Below are 22,014 nucleotides of genomic sequence, written 5' to 3'. Positions count from 1 at the left end.
GTGTTGTGGCTTCCATATTGGACCGCTAAAAAGTGTAGTGCATTAACCAAAGGGAAAGGTCGTGTCTGAATATTGTTGCATTGGGTCTCTAGTGGATGGGAGTTTCCACGAACCCAATTCAAGTTAAGAATGATTGTTTCGTACGCATGTCGGTATCACACTATGAGCATCCCTTTTTCCGTGAAACCAAAATAAAATCATTATGTCAGGATGTTGCCGTAAATGAGAAAGAATGCACAAGAATATGTTTTTGTGGTGGAATATTGCATGGCTATGAAATATTTGAAGAAGGTATCTACTCGAAAAGTGTGATTTAACGTGTGGGTTCATGGTCAATCATATCCTCTAGGTATGCATCAACGATTGATTATAGGTGTATATCGAAAGTACTTTCACTTTTCTTATACAACGGGATGTTAAGTTCACTTTCTTAGACTAAATGCTATGGAGCACGGAAGGGTGGGGGAGAGGGGCGCGGTGGGCTTCAAACACAGTTGGGGGCGCAGTTAGGTGGGGCGCGGAGGGGGGAGCGGTGGAGGGGATGATGGGCGCGGAAGGGAGATGGGGGGGCACCCCAACGGTCAAATTTCTATCCATTAAAAAAATTAAAATTAACATTTCTATATAAATTCAAACCTTTTTCTCACTTTTACTCAAACAACTTTCATCTTCACACCAAATTTAACCATCTTCACACCAAATTTAACCATTTTCACAACATTCATCTTCACACCAAATCATGAATCCTAACTCGAACCCGAACACGAGCTCAAGCTCAACTCCGAACCCAAACCCGAACCCGAATCAAAACCCGTGGGATCCGAGTTGTATGTGGTAGGCTAGTTTGCTCGCAAATAACGTCGACCTTAGCAACTCGTTCTATGCAAACCAACAACGACCGATGATTTCTCCACCCATGCCACCGTTTACCCCCGATATGTTCTTTCGGGCGCCAATGCCGTATACGTCCTCGCAAGTACCACAAACCAAAATACCCGAAACACAAGTATCCGAAACGCAAATCCGGCGTCCAAAATGAAGTCATAAAAAAAAGAACCCGGGTGACGTTCGAACAAACGAAAAGGTCGAACGACAAATATGGGAAGCGGACGAGGAAATGGCGTTAGCGTTAGCATGGATCGACTCTTCCGAAGACTCGATTCAAAGTATATTATAAAAATATTTATATGTTTTCCATGTTATATTTTTTTGTTTACTAATATTAAGCTTTTATATGTATCAAAGGTGATGGCAAACATTCGCCGGAGTTTAGGTACAAATACGCACCAAGTTCTTTGCTTTAATGGATCGATGAGAGTATCGCGGTTCCATCTACAACAAATGGAAGTCATTACACACAAAAATAACCAAATTCACTGCCGTTCACACCCGCGTTGTGAACAACAGAAAAAGCGGCATGAGCGATGCCGATGTGTTGGAGGCCTGCTTAAAACAATACAAAGCCCTTTATAATAAAGATTTTAGCATGTTGGATGTTTGGAGACAATGCATAAGCTCGCCAAAGTGGCATACGGTCCTGACATCATCACCACCGCGACCGTCCAAACAGTCAAAGACAATGTCTACTTCAGCCAATCAATCGCCATCGTAGCCCATGTCCGATGGTCGTTGTCAATTTAATATAAACGAGTTGGATCCGGAATTAATTTTTGACGAATCGGATGAGTTGCCACGGCCGGTAAGAAGATATAAAGTAAAGGCGGCGGCTAGAGGTGGAGGATCTTCCTCCAGAACCACATCCTCTAAGAGTTCCGACATGAGCTCGCATCTTGAAAACTTGAAGCTGAGGCTAGCCGAGATTGCCAACATTAAAAAACAAAAACAGAAGGGCCTCATGAAAGTGCACGAAGAAAGAAAGGCGATGCTTGCGGAATACAAAGCGATGCACTTGGAGCGAATGAAACAAAAGGAACTCGAGCTCATCACAAACGATCTATCGCATCTAGATCCTGTGTCGCGGGCAATGATGGAAAAAAGAAGAGCAAAGATATTGGCCAAATATGCAAACGAGGACGAGGACGACGACGGCGAGCATTAGTTATATTTTTATTTGTAAGATTTTTACTTTTATTTGTAGGGTTTTTATTTTTATTTGTATTGGTTTTTTTATTTGTATGTTTTTTATTTTTATTTGTATTGGTTTTTGTTTTATAGAAAAAAAAGAAGAAAAAAGTTTGGGCTTCAAAGCCCCTTCACCATAGAGGGACTGTTGGAAATTAATTAACCGAGTCGAGCCTATTGGGTCCGGGCCTAAGTATCTCATTAAGTTGTATGGGGTTAAGGGGCTTTAGGGTTTAATTAAGATAACTTGTTAGCCAAGTTGGGTTAGCATTATAAATACATCAACCAAGTTAGGGTTATGTATTATGAAAGTTATTGTAAACATGTTTTTTGAGTTATATTTTCCTGGTTATAATAAAAGTCAGATTATTCTATATTGTTCGTTAATTATCGTTTATCAATCTTGAATTGGTATCAGAACCTAACTCGTTCAATCGAAAGCAACGACAACCCGGTTCAAGATCGCGATAATTAATGAATCAGTCAACGAAGAAGGAGTTCGATCTAAGCCGTCGCCGCCAGCCGACCTGCGATCATCGACCGAGCATCCGGGTCAATCGCAAGTCGCCGCCAAGAAGGAGAGAAACCGAGTTGTCGTTGCTTTCGATTGAACGAGTTAGGTTCGATCTCCGCTGTCCTTATTTACGTCCATTGATCGATATTCTAGAAGTGCTGTGTGTTTGCTGATTGGTTGAATAAGGAAACAAAACTTATTCTTGTTATTTACGGTGGTCAAGCAAGGAAGAAAACAAAAGTGAGGTTTGACTTTTTTGGTTTTGTTTTGTGTCCAGGAAACAACAGAATATTGAAAAGTAAAGGTTGGTGTGGTCCTTGTTTTGTGTGGTCATAAAACAAGCTAGGAAGTTTCTTTGTTTGTCTTTTTATAAGCTCAAAAGAAAAAAAAGAAAAGAAAAAAAGAAAAAAAAAGAAAAGAAAAGAAACATGTCTGGTTCAAATTTGACACCGCACCCTCCAAAGGGAAAAGAGAACGGGTCGTCTACTGTTCAGTGTCCGATGCTAACTTCAACAAATTATACCATGTGGGCTATGAGGATGAAAGTAGTCCTAAGAGTTCACAAAGTTTGGGACACCATCGCCCCGGGTGTCTCCGATGAAGAAAAAAACGACATAGCTACGTCCTCGTTGTTTCAATCCGTACCCGAAGCCTTGATCATGCAAATTGGAGATCAACAAAATGCGAAAGCCATGTGGGATTCAATTAAAACCCGACACTTAGGTGCCGAACGGGTTAGGGAAGCACGTCTCCAAACCTTGTCGATGGAATTTGATAATATGAAGATGAACGAGTCGGATTCCATAGATAACTTTGCGGGCAAGTTATCGAGCATTGCCTCGAAATCCGCGGCTCTTGGCGAAGTTATAGATGAAGCGAGGTTGGTAAAGAAGTTTCTTAAATGTCTCCCAAGGTCGAAGTATATTCAGATGGTTGCTTCGCTTGAGCAAGTGTTGGATCTCAATAAGACGGGATTTGAAGATGTTGTAGGCCGACTCCGGGCCTATGAGGAGCAAATCCGAGAAGAAGATATTCAAGGGGGTGACCAAGCTAAACTTTTATTCGGTAATTATGATTCATCTAAACATAGGAATTTTGAATTGAGTAGGGGGCGAGGACGAGGAGGTCGAGGTCGTGGTCGAGGCCGAACTAATGGCTAAGACCGAACCCCTAGTACCGAACAAGGGTCATCAAGTCGGGGAAAAGAAAAGGTGAAAAAAGATCGGTCAAAGATTCTATGTTACCGATGTGACAACTTGGGTCACTTTGATTCTAGTTGCCTGGATCGAGTTCGTAAGATTCAAGAAGCAAACAAAACCGAAGCCCGTGAAAATAATGATAATGCAGCGTATATGCATCAAGTTGTGTTCTTAAATGAACAAAACCTAATACCGAAGAAATATGAGACTGAACCGGTCGAAGATGATATATGGTATTTGGATAATGGAGCGAGTAATCATATGAAGGGAAACCGGTCATACTTTTTGGAATTGAACGAGAACATAACCGGGAGGGTTAAGTTTGGAGATGGGTCGTATGTTAAAATCAAGGGAAAGGGTCGATTCTTTTCCAAGGAAAATCGGGTGAACAAGATTTGCTAACCGAGATTTAATACATTCCAGAGTTAAAAAATAATATAATGGGTCTCGGTCAAACAACAGAGTCCGGATGTGATTCGGATGAAATATGATCTTTTGACCATGCACGATGAGAACGGGAGGTTACTCATGAAGGTCACGAGATCCGCAAACCGACTCTATAAGATAAGAATGAAGATTGGAGCTCTCGTGTGTTTGCAATCAAAAATCGAAGATGACGCATGGTGTTGGCATGCAAGACTTGGGCACATCAATTTCGAGTTAATGAAATCGATGGCTAAGAAGGATCTAGTACGAGGTTTACCACATGTTGAACATGAAAATCAGTTGTGTGAATCGTGTTTGGTGGGTAAACAAACGAGGCGTTCGTTTCCGGCCACAGCCTCGTTTAGAGCATCCCGACCTTTGGAGTTGGTTCACAGCGATTTGTGTGGTCCAATAGCCCCATCCACTATCTCCAGTAATAGGTATGTCTTTGTTATTATAGACAATTACTCACGATATATGTGGACATTTTTATAGAAAGAGAAAGGTGAAGCGTTTGAAAGTTTTAAGAGGTTTAAAGCCCTAATCGAGACAGAGGCGGGTTTACCAATGAAAACTCTCCGAACCGATAGGGGAGGAGAATTCACTTCACATGATTTTAATTGGTTCTGCGATGAAAGTGGAATTATTCGGCATTTAACCGCTCCGTACACGCCACAACAAAATGGCATGGTAGAAAGACGAAACCGAACTTTAATGGGAATGGTGCGGGGTATTCTAAAGGCGATGCAGGTTCCGAATTATATGTGGGGCGAAGCGGTCCGACATTCGACATTTTTAATTAATCGGGTCCCAACCCGAGCCCTAGTCGATCAAACGCCCTATGAATGTTTCAAGAAAAAGAAACCGATTATTGAGCACGTTAGAGTATTTGGGTGTGTGGCGTATGCTAAGGTTGATAGTGTACACCTAAAGAAACTTGAAGACAGGTCGAGACAGCTCGTTTATCTAGGGTCGGAGACGGGTTCAAAAGCTTATCGTCTTTACGACCGAACACCCAGAAAATTGTTGTTAGCCGGGACGTTGTGTTTGATGAAAATAGAGGGTGTAACTGGGTAAAGAAAGTCGAGACGAATGACTATGAGCCGGGTATGTTTACTATGGTTTGGGGGGGGTGCGGTTGACAATGGAACTGGTCAAATCAAACCCACTTTTGAAGACACGTTTGGAAGCAACCCGAATAGCCCAAGCTCCAAAACTCCATCATCGGTTTAACCCGAGTCCAGCAGTTCAGTTGAGCCGTGTCATAACGAGGCTGCTTCCTCAGCTAACTCGCAAGTTCAGTCGACAAGTAATGGGTCGCAAGTCCATTCGGGTGAAACCGAGGCCCAAACGGGTCTAAGGCGTTCAACCCGAGTTTCGGTTTTACCAAGAAGGTTGCAAGAAGATTACGTACTACAAGTTAGTTCTGATTATGAGCAATTACTCTTAGCAGCAAGTGGTGAACCGAGTAACTATTTTGAGGCTAAGTCGAACCAAGAATGGGTCCGTGCCATGAATGCCGAGATCGATTCGATAAATAAAAACGAGACGTGGAAGTTAGTTGAACTTCCAAGGGGTGCTAAATGTATCGGGTTGAAGTGGGTATTCAAAATTAAAAGAAATGCGGATGGAACTTTAAACAAGTACAAAGCTCGGTTGGTTGCAAAGGGTTACGTGCAACAACCCGGGATCAATTTTGATGATGTTTTCGCTCCGGTGGCTCGAATCGAGACTGTTCGGCTACTAATCGCATTAGCCGCATCTAATGGGTGGGAAATCCACCATCTTGCTGTGTAAACGACTTTTCTGCATGGTGAATTGAAAGAAGTTGTGTTCGTTTCACAACCAGAAGGATATGAAAAGAAGGGCGAGGAGGCAAAAGTTTACAAGTTGTCAAAGGCCTTGTACGGGTTGAGGCAAACTCCTCGAGCTTGGAACACAAAGCTCGATAACATCCTAAGAGACATGAAGTTTAAAAAATGTTCCAATGAACAGTCGGTTTATCGAAAGTCGAGCGGGAAACATTTTTTAATTGTAGCCGTTTATGTTGATGATTTGTTTGTGACAGGTACAAGCTCGAGTATTATTTCCGAGTTCAAGAAGGGTATGTCGACCAAGTTTGAAATGTCGGATCTTGGGAAGTTAACCTACTATCTTGGAATCAAAGTATTCCAACGAGAGGACGGGATAGTAATTTCACGAGAAGGATATGCCAAGCGAATTTTGAAGCAGACCGGCATGCAAAACTGTGATCCGGCTTAAGTCCCGATGGATCATGGTGTAAAATATTCGAAAGCCGAGAAGGAAGTCGAGCTCGATGCAACCGAGTATCGAAAGATGGTGGGTTGCTTACGGTATTTATTGCACACTCGTCCGAATATGGCATACTCTGTGGGTATTGTTAGTCGATACATGCAAAGTCCACGTGAATCTCATGGTATGGCAATACGACACCTTTTGAGATATTTGAAGAAAACGACAAGTAACGGGATCAAGTATGGAAAGAACGGGCCAAGACGACTTGTCGGGTATAGTGATAGTAGTCACAACATAGATGAGGATGATGGTAGAAGCACCACCGGGCACGTGTTCTATTATGGGCAATTTCCAATTACATGGTGCTCACAAAAGCAAGCTACAGTTGCACTTTCGTCGTGTGAAGCCGAGTACATGGCGGCTTCGGCAGCCGCATGTCAAGCCGTGTGGCTCCGAGAGTTGTTGAGCGAGTTGACTGGAGAAGAATTGCAAAAAGTTGTATTGGAGATCGATAACACATCCGCAATTGCCCTTGTGAAAAATCCGGTTTTTCACAATCGAACAAAGCATATAAAATCCCGTTTTCATTTTATTCGAGATTGCTACAACGATGGCGAGGTTGATGTTGAGCACATTAGCGGGAAAGAGCAACGAGCCGATATCCTCACTAAAGCACTCGTAAGAATCAAGTTCACAGAGATGCGCGAGTTACTTGGAGTTGAAGATTCCCGAAATCCGACTCGGAAATTAAGGGGGTGAATGTTGGAAATTAATTAACCGAGTCGGGCCTATTGGGTCCGGGCATAAGTATCTCATTAGGTTGTATGGGGTTAAGGGGCTTTAGGGTTTAATTGAGCTAACTTGTTCCAAGTTAGGTTAGCACTATAAATACATCAGCCAAGTTAGGGTTATGTATTATGAAAGTTATTGTAAACAGGTTTTTTAAGTTATATTTTCCTGATTATAATAAAAGTCAGATTATTCTATATTGTTCGTTAATTATCGTTTATCAATCTTGAGGAGCATTATGCCCTGGGACTTCGATGCCCCCAATACTCACATGACGTTGACGTGACACTATGGAGGGACTTCGAAGTCCCTCACCATAGCACGAAGCCTTAATGAGTCTATAAGATAACAATAATAGTGATATAAGCGAGACACAATAAATTGATTCTCGAAGCTTGTTGCACGAGATTCGATATACAAGTGACATATTTAATAATTTAATAATTTTTTTAAACGGCCATTTATTTATTTACTTAATAACTTTAGTTTGCCTAATCACGTGCTAGTAGTGTCCCGTTATCCACCTGCTAGGGGACCACCAATTTTTTTATGGTATCTTTCAAAACAGGAGAAATTACTAAAATAGTCTTTTTTAGAGCATTCTCATCCAACCCTTTATATTATATGAATGGCGTTTTTATAATTTAAAGAGTGATTGGATGTTGTGAGTAAATATTTTTTATATTTTAGAAAAAATAGTGATTTTTCTGAATATTTGAAAAGTTACTATTCATCCACTATAATTTTTTAATATATTTTGAAAGCGGTTATGAGTGAAGGAAAGAGAAAAGTTAATGATAAAAGGTATAAAAAATATTATTTAATTGAAATGGAGAGAGAAAATAAAGTGAGTTTTAGTGTAATTTTTGGTTTGGAGATAGGGAGTGTGATGAGAATGCTCTTAGAGAGAATCCCCAAAATAGTCTTTTTTTTTCCTCAAAATTTTAGAATTTGGATTTTTCAGACGCATTAGGAAAAGATAATAATATAGGGGTAGCATGCCAAATTTCTAAGGAAAGTTAGGAAGGAGACCAAATTTGAAAAAATAATGAAGGGAAAGTTCAAATTATTTTGAAATCTTGGAATAAAAGTTCAGATTTTTACAAAACTTTTTTTCTCAAAAAACAGTCTCCCAAGACTGTTTTTTGATGTTTCTTACTTTTTCCGTCCATATTTTCAAATCTAGGAAAAAGCGATTTTTAAATCTCGTAGTGATGGTGGTAGAAGGCGAACGATAGGTGGTGGTGGTGGTGGAATCTCGTCTCTCAAGACGATATTTAAAAATCTCTTTTTTCTAGAATTTGAAAATATGGACGGAAAATGTAGGAAACATTAAAAAACAGTTTTGAGACTGTTTTTTGAGAAAAAAAATTTTGTGAAAATCTGAACTTTTACTCTTAAGATTTCAAAATAATTTGAACTTTCCCTTCATTATTTTTTCAAATCTGGTCTCCTCCCTAACTTTTCTTAGAAATTTGGCCTGCAACCCCTATATTATTATCTTTTTCTCAAATACATCTAAAAAGTTCAAATTCTAAAAAAATTTAAGAAAAAAATAGCTATTTTGAAGATTTTTTCACTAATAAAAAAACTATTTTGAGAATTTTCACAGTCACAACAGTGAAGACCATAGTTGTTGCAAATTAATAAGAGTATATATTCTTTGTCACACATACATGCTGACCACCACCCATCCCTTCAAATACCCACCCACACCTTTTTTGAAGGCAAATTTCTTTATTTAACATCCAAAATCTATAATTGTTATGATATTACTCTTAATTACAACAAGATTATTTAATTGATAAAGAGAAAGGGATAAGAAAAGTGAGAATGTAATATCTTTTGGGATGCCAGTACTCGTTATACATACACTCTATTTATAATGTTAGAATACTGTTTGTGAATACTATTTAGCGGGGACAAACATGCATTATTGCTTTGAAAGAAATGGTCATAAAAAATCGTCGGTGGATTCACCTTTGAAAAAGTGGTCATCCAAAAAAACGTCGGTGGATTCATAATACTCCCCCTTGGATGACACCTTTTCAAAACTTCGGGGTCTTGAAGTACTGCCTCATTAAAAACCTTGCTAAAGGAAAACCCAATGGGAAAAAACTTTAGCTAAGGGAAAAAGAGTGCAGTATATAGCTCCCCCTCAAATTGCAGGTCGTTACATTGTTCGTACATGGCGCATGCCAATATCATGAACATGTTTCCTGAATGTTACTGTGGGAAGTGCTTTTGTGAAAAGATCAGCTGAGTTGTTGCTGGACTGGACATATCTCATTTCAACCTGATTGTCTTTAATAAGGTCTCGAGTATACTCAAAGTATCTTGGTGGTATATGCTTTGTTCTGTCACTTTTGATATACCCTTCCTTCATTTGCGAGACACAAGCTGCATTATCTTCATAGATAGGAGTTGGAATTCGATCTTTCTCTAGTCCACAAGAAATCAATATGTGTCGTGACATAGATCTTAACCATACACATTCTCTTGAAGCTTCATGCAATGCAATGACTTCAGCATGATTTGAAGATGTTGCAATAAGTGTTTGTTTCTGAGAACGCCATGAAATCGCAGTTCCTCCATTCTTAAATATGTATCCAGTTTGAGATTTTGCTTTATGGGGATCAGATAAATAACCTGCATCTGCATAACCAACTAACCCTTCTTTTGAATTGTTAGGATAAAATAAACCTAAATCAGCAGTTCCTTTTAGATACCGAAAAATATGTTTAATGCCATTCCAATGTCTTTTAGTAGGGGATGAACTGAATCTTGCTAATAAGTTAACTGCAAAAGAAATGTCAGGTCTTGTACAGTTAGTAAGATACATAAGTGCTCCAATTGCACTGAGGTATGGTACTTCGGGACCAAGAATCTCTTCATTATCTTCGCAAGGACGAAATGGATCATTTTCAACATTGAGTGATCTAACAACGATCGGTGTGCTCAAAGGATTTGCTTTGTCCATATTGAAACGTTTTAAGAGTTTCTCAGTATAAGTTGACTGATGCACAAGTATCCCATTATGCATATGCTCAATTTGTAAACCAAGACAATATTTGGTTTTTCCAAGATCTTTCATTTCGAATTCTTTCTTTAAAAGAGCAATTGCTTCATTAATTTCCTTTTGTGTCCCAATTAAATTTAGATCGTCAACATACACAGCTATGATCACATATCCTGATGTTGTCTTCTTGATGAAGACACATGGACAAATAAGATTATTTGTGTATCCTTTGCTTATCAAATAATCACTCAAACGATTGTACCACATCCTTCCAGATTGTTTCAGTCCATACAAGGATCTTTGTAACTTGATGGAATACATTTCCTTAGGCTTTGAGCTTATTGCATCGGGGAGTTTAAATCCTTCGGGAATTTTCATATAGATGTCACTATCTAGTGATCCATACAAGTAAGCTGTGACAACATCCATAAGACGCATCTCTAACTTTTTAGAGACTGCTAAGCTGATTAAATATCTAAACGTAATAGCATCCATGACAGGAGAATACGTTTCTTCATAGTCAATTCCTGGCCTCTGAGAAAAACCTTGAGCTACAAGTCTTGCTTTATATCTTGTAACTTCATTTTTCTCATTTCTTTTTCTCACAAAAACCCATTTATATCCTACAGGTTTCATTGACTTTGGTGTAATGACAATAGGTCCAAAAACCTTTCGATTGTTTAGTGAGTTTAATTCAGCTTGCATAGCATCTTTCCATTTGTTCCAATCTTGTCGATTTTTACAATCATCTACAGATTTTGGTTCAGGGTCATCATTTTCTTCCATGATATCGCTTGCCACAGAATAAGAAAATATATCATCAATATTTTCCATTTCATCTCGATCCCACATTATATGTGATTTACCATAGTTTATTGACAATTCTTTATTGGAATCATTTATTTCTTCCTGAGGAAATGTTATATCATTTATTCTTTCCTGAGGGAAGGTTTTGTCAATCATTCCTTCCTTAGGGTCAGTATCCTTCTCAGAACCCTTTCTTTTTCGAGGATTTTTATCCTTTGAACCGATTGGCCTTCCACGTTTTAAACGTTTTTGAGATTCATGAGGTGCATTATTATGGTTTTGCTTGCTTGGAATCTCAACTCGAGCTGGAGCATTAGCAGCTGGTATATGAGATTTAGTGACCCTGTTTATATCAGTAAATGCATCAGGTAACTGATTTGCAATTTCTTGTAGATGTATTATTTTTTGAACCTCTGTCTCACTTTGTTTTGATCTTGGGTCTAGGTGTAACAATGATGGTACACACCATGATATATCTCTTTCTTGCTTTTTCATTTCTCCCCCTAATGCTGGGAACATTGTCTCGTTAAAATGACAATCAGCAAAACGTGCTGTAAATACATCACCTGTTAAAGGTTCAAGGTATCTTATGATGGAAGATGTTTCATATCCAACATATATTCCCAACCTTCTTTGGGGACCCATTTTTGTGCGTTGTGGTGGTGCAATAGGAACATACACAGCACAACCAAAAATTCTAAGATGAGAGATATTTGGCTCATTTCCAGAAACAAGTTGTGTGGGAGAGTATTTATGATTTGCACTTGGTCTTACGCGGATTAATGATCCAGCATGCATAATTGCATGACCCCAAATAGAAACATGGAGTTTTGTCCTCATTATTAATGGTCTAGCTATTAGCTGTAGGCGTTTGATCAACGACTCGGCTAAGCCATTTTGTGTGTGTACATGAGCAACAGGGTGTTCTACAACAATCCCCACAGACATGCAATAATCATCAAAAGCATGTGATGTAAATTCTCCCGCATTATCAAGCCTTACTCTTTTAATGGTATAATCCGGAAAATGTGCACGTAATTTGATAATTTTAGCAAGAAATTTTGCAAAAGCAACATTACGAGTCGATAATAAAGAGATATTAGACCATCTGCTAGATGCGTCTATTAAGACCATGAAGTATCTAAATGGTCCACATGGTGGATGAATTGGTCCACATATGTCACCTTGAATTCTTTCAAGAAACATTGGTGTTTCTTTATCGACTTTTAATGGCGAAGGCCTTGTAATTAATTTTCCAAGAGAACAAGATGTACATTGAGGCATTTTATCTATTTTGTGGATCTTTTGACCTTTCAGTGGATGCCCATGTGTATTTTCAATGATCCTTTTCATCATTGTGGATCCTGGATGGCCTAATCTGTCATGCCATAAGTTTATGATACCAGAATCGCAACAATTTTCTTTGACTGCCATATGTGCTTGAGGCACATTTATATATGTATAATGCAAACCAGAATGGAGCATTGGCAATTTTTCCAATATTTGATCTTTGCTTATGATATGCAAATATTTTTCATTACTAACAGTCCTTGACTGAGTATCATATCCATTATGATATATGTTTCTGAAACTCAACAAATTTCTTGTTGATTTTGGGGAAAATAAAGCATTTTCTATTTTGAGCTTTGTACCATTTGGTAATGCTAAATTAGCTTTTCCCACTCCTTCTATCAAGTTTGTAGGACCTGATATTGTATTGATGATCCCTTTTGTTGGTTTCAGTTCATAAAAATATTTTTTAGATCTAAGTATAGTATGCGTGGCTCCACTATCCGCTATACATATATCTTCTTCATTTGTTTGATCTTGTGCTCCGGTGATTTTCATTTTAAATCTTGAAAAATATTAAGAGAGAAAAAAAATAAGTGTATAACGAAGACATATGATATTTTAATAAGAACTTTAATTGGAACACAAGTAGTACATGGAAGAGAAACTACATAATTAAAGATAATGAGAACACACTTAATAATTGCATCTAATTATAATAGTCAAGCAACTTTGTTTCAAAGTTCTATCCCAAAGTCTTCAAAGCTCAGCTCAGCATTGATATTATTAAAGTTATCAACATGGTTTACTTCTTTCTCTTTTCCTTTTAGAGAGGCTTGGTACAGTTCACACAGATGTGGAGCTGTGCGACAAGCCTTTGCCCAGTGGTTTGTACTTCCACATCTAAAACATGAAGTGCCATTGTTTTCGGACCTACCAGCTTCATTCCATTTATTTTGGTGGTTGGAATTGGTATTGTGTGGGACATGATAATTATTGGCTCTCTGGTTATGACCACGACTGTGACATCTGCCCCGATCCGACCCGACCCAGGTACCCGTTTCTCTGACCCGATCTCTTTCTTTTATGATTTAATATTTATACTTATATTTTACTTTTAATAATAATATATATTTTCCTTCCCGCCTCTTTCTCTCTTTTTCTTTCCGCCGTCCCGTCCCTCTTCTCTCTTTCCGCCTTCTTTTCCCTCTTGTCGCCGTCCCGCCCTTAAGCCTTGAACCTCTGTCCTTTGTTCCTTCCCGCCTAAGGTTGTCTGCGCAGCTCCACGCGCCAGACTCTTTACAAGGAAGCCTGCGTGAAGACCACCTGTTACTGCGATACGCGAGACGAACTGTCTCCGCAGCGCGCTAAGGATTTTAGTTCTTCCCGCGGCGCGCTATGGATACTGTTCTTCCCGCGACGCGCTAAGGAATATAGTTCTTCTCGCGACGCGCTTAGAATTGAAGTTCTTCCCGCGGCGCGCTTAGAAATATAATTCTTCCCGCGACGCGTTAAGGTTGGTTCTGTCTGCCTTCGCGCTCGCGCACTTTTGCCTTCGCGCTCGATGCCTTCTCGCGCTAAACCCTTTGAGTTTTCTTCTGTTTAATCTAGCCGTTTGCTTTTGTGTTGTCTTATCTTTTGTGCTGTTGACCTAACCTGCTTTATGTCTGAAAAGTTACTTTCGGCGCAGCATGCGCACCAACCCCATTGGTTGGCAGAAAAAGTGACTGACATTATCTTTTGAGATCTGCTTTTTCCATGCCTGACCAGTACCTTTAACTGACCTGCCCATGCCTTTTTACTGTTCCCTGTCAGCTTTTTCTCTTTTTCCCTGCTGCCATATCTTTTGATATCTTTTGCTTTTGGAATCTTTTGCTTTTTGAGATCTTTTTCCCCTTTTCTAGGGATTGTGTTCCCTAGGGTTTCTCTATTAATAATAGTATTATTTTTCCTAACACTACACACACAAAACACTTAATCTCTCCTGTTCTCCTTGCTCTCTCTGCCGCCTCCCTCTCTGCCTCCGTCTTCCTCCCTGTTCTGTCCTGCTCTTCCGGTAATATATATATTATATATAATAATTTACTTATTAATTATGCTAACTTATAATCAAGACTTAAAACAGATCGTTAAAACAATAATCTTATTTATAGGTTAACTTGTGCTTGTTTAAAGTTGGTTCTTGCTTTATCTTACGCCGCACCGATTATCAAGTGAGTAATCTCGTACCTAATCCCTTTTTGCTTTTAATGTTTTGGGATGTTCATGTGTTCATACAAACTTAGAGTCTTAAACTTGTTTATGAACTTTAGTCGCGCAGTATCCCATGTGTTGAGGACGTAGACTTGGCTGTTTATTTGTATGTGTGGATCATTAACCGTCTTGTCGGTCTATTCCGCAGTTCTCATGGTACCATTAGATGAACACGGGAGAACTATCGTTTATGATTTTCTCTTTTGTTTACACATGCACAGTTTGTCTTGTTTGTGAGCTCAATTGTGAGCACTGGCAGTCTATGAATCTTAGAGTTGGTCCCGATCAGATTACACCCCTGTTGAAAACCAGACATACACATGTTGCGCGCAGATTTATTGTTATCTATTATTATCTATTAAACTTGATTTCTCACCAACACGCAAGTGTTTGACGTTTATTTTAACACATGTTCAGGTTTGCAGTAGCTGTTTTGGAGCTTGTGGACACGTAGGAAGTTTTCTTTATTTTGGACCTAGATTAAAATGTATCAAGACAAGTTATTTGTTGTTCGAATATTTTGTCTTATAATATATTGATTTATGTTATCTTGTGTTTACCTTGCGCGTGCGCGAATGAATGTATTTATTAAATATTGACACCCAATAGTGTCACGAGTAATGAAACAATATGTGGCGCCCCGATGTATAATCCGCCTTTGGTCGGGGTGTTACAGATTGGTATCAGAGCTCGTTGACTTTAGGATAGGTGGTTAGACGTAACGGCCTAGAATACCTAAGAGTCCCTTCTCGCGCATGAGAGAAATCTCATGTTTGCGCGCTTATTGTTAATTACTCGTTGTTTATGAATATGCTCGCGCTTGCGCAGTATATGATTTTATGATTTATTTCGCGATATTTCGACTTTTGCTGAATTTCGATTTTTATTGATTTTTCTTGCATATTCGTTTGTTGGGATTTGAAAATCCGAAAAGTCATGGTGATACATGAATAGTTGATTTTCAATTTCCATTTACGATTAAGTTCTGAGGTTGGAGACTTGAAAAGTCATGGTGATACATGAATTGTCAACCTCCAATACTCATTTTCTTGTATGTTTTATATTGAAGATTGAAAAGTCATGGTGATACATGAATCGTCAATCTCCAATACTCGTTTGCTCGTATATTTTAAATTGGGAATTCGGAAAGTCATGGTGATACATGAATTGTCGATTCTTGATTCGAATTTGCTACCTTTATTAAGTCTGCATTTAGGGTCATTTATTTTACTTTAACTTTTGATAGTATCTAACTCCGTGAAACCAAGCTTTTCGAGGTTATACTTTGTGCTAAAACCAAGATATTAACTAAAATTAAAACTTTTATAGAATGCCTCCGCTATCTCGTCGCCATCTCAAGAAGAAAGAAGCCGCGCGCAGACGCTCGCAGCAACGTTCCCAGGAAATGGCCGCCGCAATAGCCCAAGCTTTGAGCCAAAACAATACCAACACCTCCAGTTATAACATTAAGTCCTTTAACGCGGGTAACCCTCCAAAGTTCACAGGTCTTGAAGGAGCCACCGTGATGCTTCAGTGGCTGGAGAAAATAGAAAACACTTTCCTCCACACCCAATGCCCCTCAGACAGACGAACCCTATATGCTTCCAGTGTCCTGGAATCTAGAGCGCTTACATGGTGGAATGGAGTAGCTCATGCGCGTGGCGCAGAAGCTGCTTCTAGCATGACATGGGAGGAATTCAAGGAAATTCTGACGCGAGAATTCTGCCCTCCCAACGAAGTTAAGCGCTTGGAGGAAGAATTTTGGAATCTTAAGCAATACAGTGGCGAAGCGCGCGAGTACGCGACGCGCTTCCATGAACTAAGCCTGCTGGTCCCTCACCTTGTTACCCCTTCCCGCCGAGCCATAGAGAAATTCCTTGGGGGTCTCCCCATGGAAATTCAAGATTCTGTATGGGCCAGAAACCCAGTAACCCTCTCTGACGCCATTGAGTTGGCCGCTGTGCTCAGCGACAACCATGTCAGAGCAGGAACCCTGTTCCTGCGGGGAACAGAAAAGACCAAACTCACCAAGACTGCCCCTGAACCAACAGAAACCAAACCTGAACCCTCAAACCGTAACAACCTCAAGCGCAGGCGCAAAGCCTATGCGCTTACCAACCCGCCCATTGTCCAGCAACCCATCTACCAACCTCCAGTTTACGCGCCTAACCCACTGTCAGCCTACCCAACACCTCCTGTAGCCCACAACTATGCCTTAACCAATCCAGCACTCCCTGCCCCGCCAACTAAGAAACCTTACACAGGAAATCAACCCTTTTGCCCAACCTGTAGACTTCACCACCCAACCCAAACCCCGTGTCGACAATGTAACCGATGTGGCCGCGTTGGTCACTCTGCTGAATACTGTAGAGTCCCTCTCGCCAACCCAATTGCGCCAACACCACCAGTCTACCCGCAGAATCCACAACCAACCTACCAAAACCCACGACCCAGATCGTGCTTTAACTGCGGTGATCCCAGTCATTTCCGGAACGCGTGCCCAAGGCTACAAGTTCAGATTACGCAAGCGAATCCGGTGAACCAGATTTCAAACCAAGTGACGCGTGGACGAGCTTTTAACATAACCGCGCACCAAGCGCAAGCGAATAATGACGTAGTTAATGGTACATTTTTGCTTAACGGATTTTATGCTTCTGTACTTTTTGATACTGGCGCCGATCGAAGTTTTATCTCTCGCGCCTTCGAGCAGAAGCTTGCGCGACCGCGCAGCGATTTAAAAGAAGATTTTTCAGTTGAATTGGCTAATGGCGAAACTGTTTTAATTAACTCGGTGATTAAAGATTGCACGCTTAACCTTAACGAAAACGATTTTCTAATCGACCTCATCCCCATGCCTCTTGGAAGTTTTGATGTTATCATTGGTATGGATTGGCTTTCGCATAATCGCGCCGAAGTTATTTGCGCCAAGAAGTTGATTCGCATTCCTCGAGAAAATGGTGATCTTCACATCTACGGCGAAAAACCCTCCAGTGGTCTTAAGCTTATGTCTTGCGCCGAAGCCCAAAGACTCATGCGGAAGAAGTGTGTTGCATTCTTAGCCCATGTGGTCAAACCTGCTGAAGAAAAGAAGCTTCGCGATATCCCTGTTGTGCGTGATTTTCCTGAAGTTTTTCCTGATGATCTTCCTGGTATCCCTCCCGCTCGTGAAGTCGAGTTCCGTATTGATCTTGTCCCTGGTGCTTCCCCCGTAGCTAAATCTCCTTACCGTCTTGCGCCCGCTGAGATGCAAGAATTGGCAAGCCAACTTCAAGAGTTGACTGCTAAAGGATTCATCCGCCCTAGCTCTTCGCCCTGGGGTGCTCCGGTGTTGTTCGTTAAAAAGAAAGATGGATCGTTTCGCATGTGTATCGATTACCGCGAGTTGAACAAACTCACCATTAAAAACCGGTATCCCTTACCACGTATTGACGACCTCTTTGATCAACTCCAAGGTGCCTCTTGTTTTTCCAAGATCGATCTCCGCTCTGGCTATCACCAGTTGCGCATCCGCGATGAAGATGTTCCGAAGACTGCTTTTCGAACTCGTTATGGCCATTTTGAATTCTTGGTCATGTCCTTCGGTTTAACCAACGCACCCGCCGTTTTCATGGATCTAATGAATCGGGTGTGTAGGCCTTTCTTGGATAAATTCGTGATTGTGTTTATCGATGATGTTCTGGTGTATTCTAAGACCAAGGCCGAGCATGAGCAACATCTTCGGTTGGTGTTGCAAAAGCTTCGAACCGAGCAGCTCTATGCTAAGCTTTCCAAGTGTGAATTCTGGTCTGATGAAGTACAGTTTCTTGGTCATGTTGTGAACAAGATGGGTATTCATGTCGACCCATCCAAAATTGAAGCAATCAAGAACTGGATTACGCCATCCTCTCCTTCTGAGATCCGTTCCTTTCTGGGCTTAGCTGGTTATTACCGGCGCTTCATTTCGAACTTCTCGAAGATCGCTTTGCCTTTAACAGCTCTAACGCACAAAGGTAAACCGTATATTTGGGGCTCGAAGCAAGAAGAAGCCTTTCTGACGCTCAAGCGATTGTTGTGTGAAGCTCCTGTTCTTGCGCTACCTGAGGGTAATGAAGATTTTGTCGTGTATTGCGATGCATCCAACCAAGGTCTCGGTTGTGTTCTTATGCAACGAGGCAAGGTTATCGCTTACGCATCAAGGCAACTCAAGGTTCATGAAAAGAATTATACAACTCACGACCTCGAACTAGGCGCAGTTGTTTTTGCCTTGAAGATCTGGAGACACTACCTTTATGGTACTAAGTGTATCCTCTACACTGACCATAAAAGCCTTCAGCATATCTTTGATCAGAAGGAACTTAACATGAGGCAACGCCGATGGAACGAACTCATCAGCGATTACGATTGTGAGATCCGGTATCATCCTGGTAAGGCTAATGTGGTAGCCGATGCGCTCAGCCGAAAACCCTGCCAGCTTAACTGTATTTTGCCGCGCACGCATCTTCACTTTGCGCCGATTCAAAGCAACCTTGAATCGCGTATTCGTGACGCGCAGCGCGCATCCATCAGTAATGGTAACCTTCGCGCCGAGTTAGCGTGTGGCGCGGAAGCGCATTTTGTCCCTAATCTGAGTGGAATTCTCTGCTATCTTAATCGCATCTGGATTCCCTTTGATGAGAATCTTCGCGCTGATATCCTGAGTGAAGCACACAAATCTCGGTATTCTATTCATCCTGGCGCTGATAAGATGTACAAGGATTTGCGCATTACTTATTGGTGGCCCGGTATGAAAAAGGATATTGCTGTGTTCGTAGCTAGATGTCTGACTTGTTCTAAAGTGAAAGCTGAACACCAACGCCCATCTGGTTTGCTCGAACAACCAGAAATTCCTACGTGGAAATGGGAATGTGTAGCGATGGACTTTATTACCAAGTTACCTTTGACAGCAAGCAAACATGATAGCATTTGGGTAATAGTGGATCGTTTGACTAAGTCTGCTCACTTTCTGCCCATTCGTGAAAACTACCGTGTTGAGCAACTCGCGCAGCTTTATGTCAAGGAAATTGTCTGCCGCCATGGTACTCCTTTGAGCATCATATCCGATCGCGATGGCCGTTTTATATCCCGCTTTTGGAAATCTCTCCAATCTGCGCTAGGAACTCGCTTGGACATGAGTACGGCATATCATCCTCAGACTGACGGACAGTCTGAGCGAACTATTCAAACTCTTGAGGATATGCTCCGATCTTGTGTTCTTGATTTTGGAGGTAATTGGGATTCACACCTGCCTTTGATTGAGTTCTCTTATAATAACAGCTATCATTCCAGTATCGGTATGGCCCCATTTGAAGCACTTTACGGTCGTAAGTGCCGCTCCCCGATTTGTTGGAGCGAAGTGGGTGAAACTCAAATCACATGACCCGAACTTGTTCAAGAGACAACCGGTAAAATCGCCAAGATCCGTGATCATCTGCTGACTGCCAGAAGCCGACAGAAGAGTTACGCAGATCGCAGGCGAAAGCCTCTCGAATTTCAAGTTGGTGATCTTGTTCTCCTCAAAGTGTCGCCCTGGAAAGGTGTTGTCCGCTTTGGGAAGAAAGGTAAGCTTGCTCCTCGATATGTTGGACCATTTAAGATTCTCGCGCGTGTAGGAAAAGTTGCCTACAGACTTGACCTGCCGCCCGCGCTCAGTAATGTGCATCCAACGTTCCATGTATCCAATCTCAAGAAGTGTTTAGCTGACGAGAACCTTCACATTCCACTTGATGAAGTTCAAGTTGATGAAACAATGCATTTCGTTGAGAAGCCTGTTGAGATTATGGATCGCGAGGTTAAGCAAACCAAGCGCAGTCGTATCCCTATTGTTAAAGTTCGATGGGAGTCCAAGCGCGGAGCCGAGTTTACATGGGAAAGGGAAGATCAAATGAAGATCAAGTACCCGCACCTGTTCTCTGCGCAACCTACTTCGAGATAAATTTCGGGACGAAATTTCTTAAAGTAGGGGAGACTGTGACATCTGCCCCGATCCGACCCGACCCAGGTACCCGTTTCTCTGACCCGATCTCTTTCTTTTATGATTTAATATTTATACTTATATTTTACTTTTAATAATAATATATATTTTCCTTCCCGCCTCTTTCTCTCTTTTTCTTTCCGCCGTCCCGTCCCTCTTCTCTCTTTCCGCCTTCTTTTCCCTCTTGTCGCCGTCCCGCCCTTAAGCCTTGAACCTCTGTCCTTTGTTCCTTCCCGCCTAAGGTTGTCTGCGCAGCTCCACGCGCCAGACTCTTTACAAGGAAGCCTGCGTGAAGACCACCTGTTACTGCGATACGCGAGACGAACTGTCCCCGCAGCGCGCTAAGGATTTTAGTTCTTCCCGCGACGCGCTATGGATACTGTTCTTCCCGCGACGCGCTAAGGAATATAGTTCTTCTCGCGACGCGCTTAGAATTGAAGTTCTTCCCGCGGCGCGCTTAGAAATATAATTCTTCCCGCGACGCGTTAAGGTTGGTTCTGTCTGCCTTCGCGCTCGCGCACTTTTGCCTTCGCGCTCGATGCCTTCTCGCGCTAAACCCTTTGAGTTTTCTTCTGTTTAATCTAGCCGTTTGCTTTTGTGTTGTCTTATCTTTTGTGCTGTTGACCTAACCTGCTTTATGTCTGAAAAGTTACTTTCGGCGCAGCATGCGCACCAACCCCATTGGTTGGCAGAAAAAGTGACTGACATTATCTTTTGAGATCTGCTTTTTCCATGCCTGACCAGTACCTTTAACTGACCTGCCCATGCCTTTTTACTGTTCCCTGTCAGCTTTTTCTCTTTTTCCCTGCTGCCATATCTTTTGATATCTTTTGCTTTTGGAATCTTTTGCTTTTTGAGATCTTTTTCCCCTTTTCTAGGGATTGTGTTCCCTAGGGTTTCTCTATAAATAATAGTATTATTTTTCCTAACACTACACACACAAAACACTTAATCTCTCCTGTTCTCCTTGCTCTCTCTGCCGCCTCCCTCTCTGCCTCCGTCTTCCTCCCTGTTCTGTCCTGCTCTTCCGGTATTATATATATTATATATAATAATTTAGTTATTAATTATGCTAACTTATAATCAAGACTTAAAACAGATCGTTAAAACAATAATCTTATTTATAGGTTAACTTGTGCTTGTTTAAAGTTGGTTCTTGCTTTATCTTACGCCGCACCGATTATCAAGTGAGTAATCTCGTACCTAATCCCTTTTTGCTTTTAATGTTTTGGGATGTTCATGTGTTCATACAAACTTAGAGTCTTAAACTTGTTTATGAACTTTAGTCGCGCAGTATCCCATGTGTTGAGGACGTAGACTTGGCTGTTTATTTGTATGTGTGGATCATTAACCGTCTTGTCGGTCTATTCCGCAGTTCTCATGGTACCAT

The 22,014-nt window shown here is 41.1% G+C and overlaps 2 protein-coding genes across 2 annotated transcripts; both read left to right on the top strand.

Annotated features, from left to right (window-relative positions):
• Positions 1-3,024: 3,024 nt before the first annotated feature.
• LOC143533799 (uncharacterized) lies at positions 3,025-5,298 on the top strand. Its single transcript, XM_077028465.1, has 3 exons — positions 3,025-3,661; positions 3,705-3,769; positions 4,717-5,298. Exons 1-3 carry the CDS (start codon positions 3,025-3,027, stop codon positions 5,296-5,298), a joined length of 1,284 nt encoding a protein of 427 aa, XP_076884580.1.
• Positions 5,299-5,365: 67 nt separating this feature from the next.
• On the top strand, positions 5,366-6,018 carry LOC143533790 (putative mitochondrial protein AtMg00820). Its single transcript, XM_077028459.1, has 2 exons — positions 5,366-5,513; positions 5,675-6,018. The coding sequence occupies exons 1-2, from the start codon at positions 5,366-5,368 to the stop codon at positions 6,016-6,018; spliced, it is 492 nt and encodes a 163-aa protein (XP_076884574.1).
• Positions 6,019-22,014: the final 15,996 nt, after the last annotated feature.

This window comes from Bidens hawaiensis, unplaced genomic scaffold (assembly GCF_021521415.1).
Source record: "Bidens hawaiensis isolate Kalapana, Puna unplaced genomic scaffold, B.hawaiensis_p1.1 tig00000760_1, whole genome shotgun sequence".
Lineage (NCBI taxonomy): Eukaryota > Viridiplantae > Streptophyta > Magnoliopsida > Asterales > Asteraceae > Bidens > Bidens hawaiensis.
This window is presented reverse-complemented; position numbering and strand designations above follow the sequence as displayed.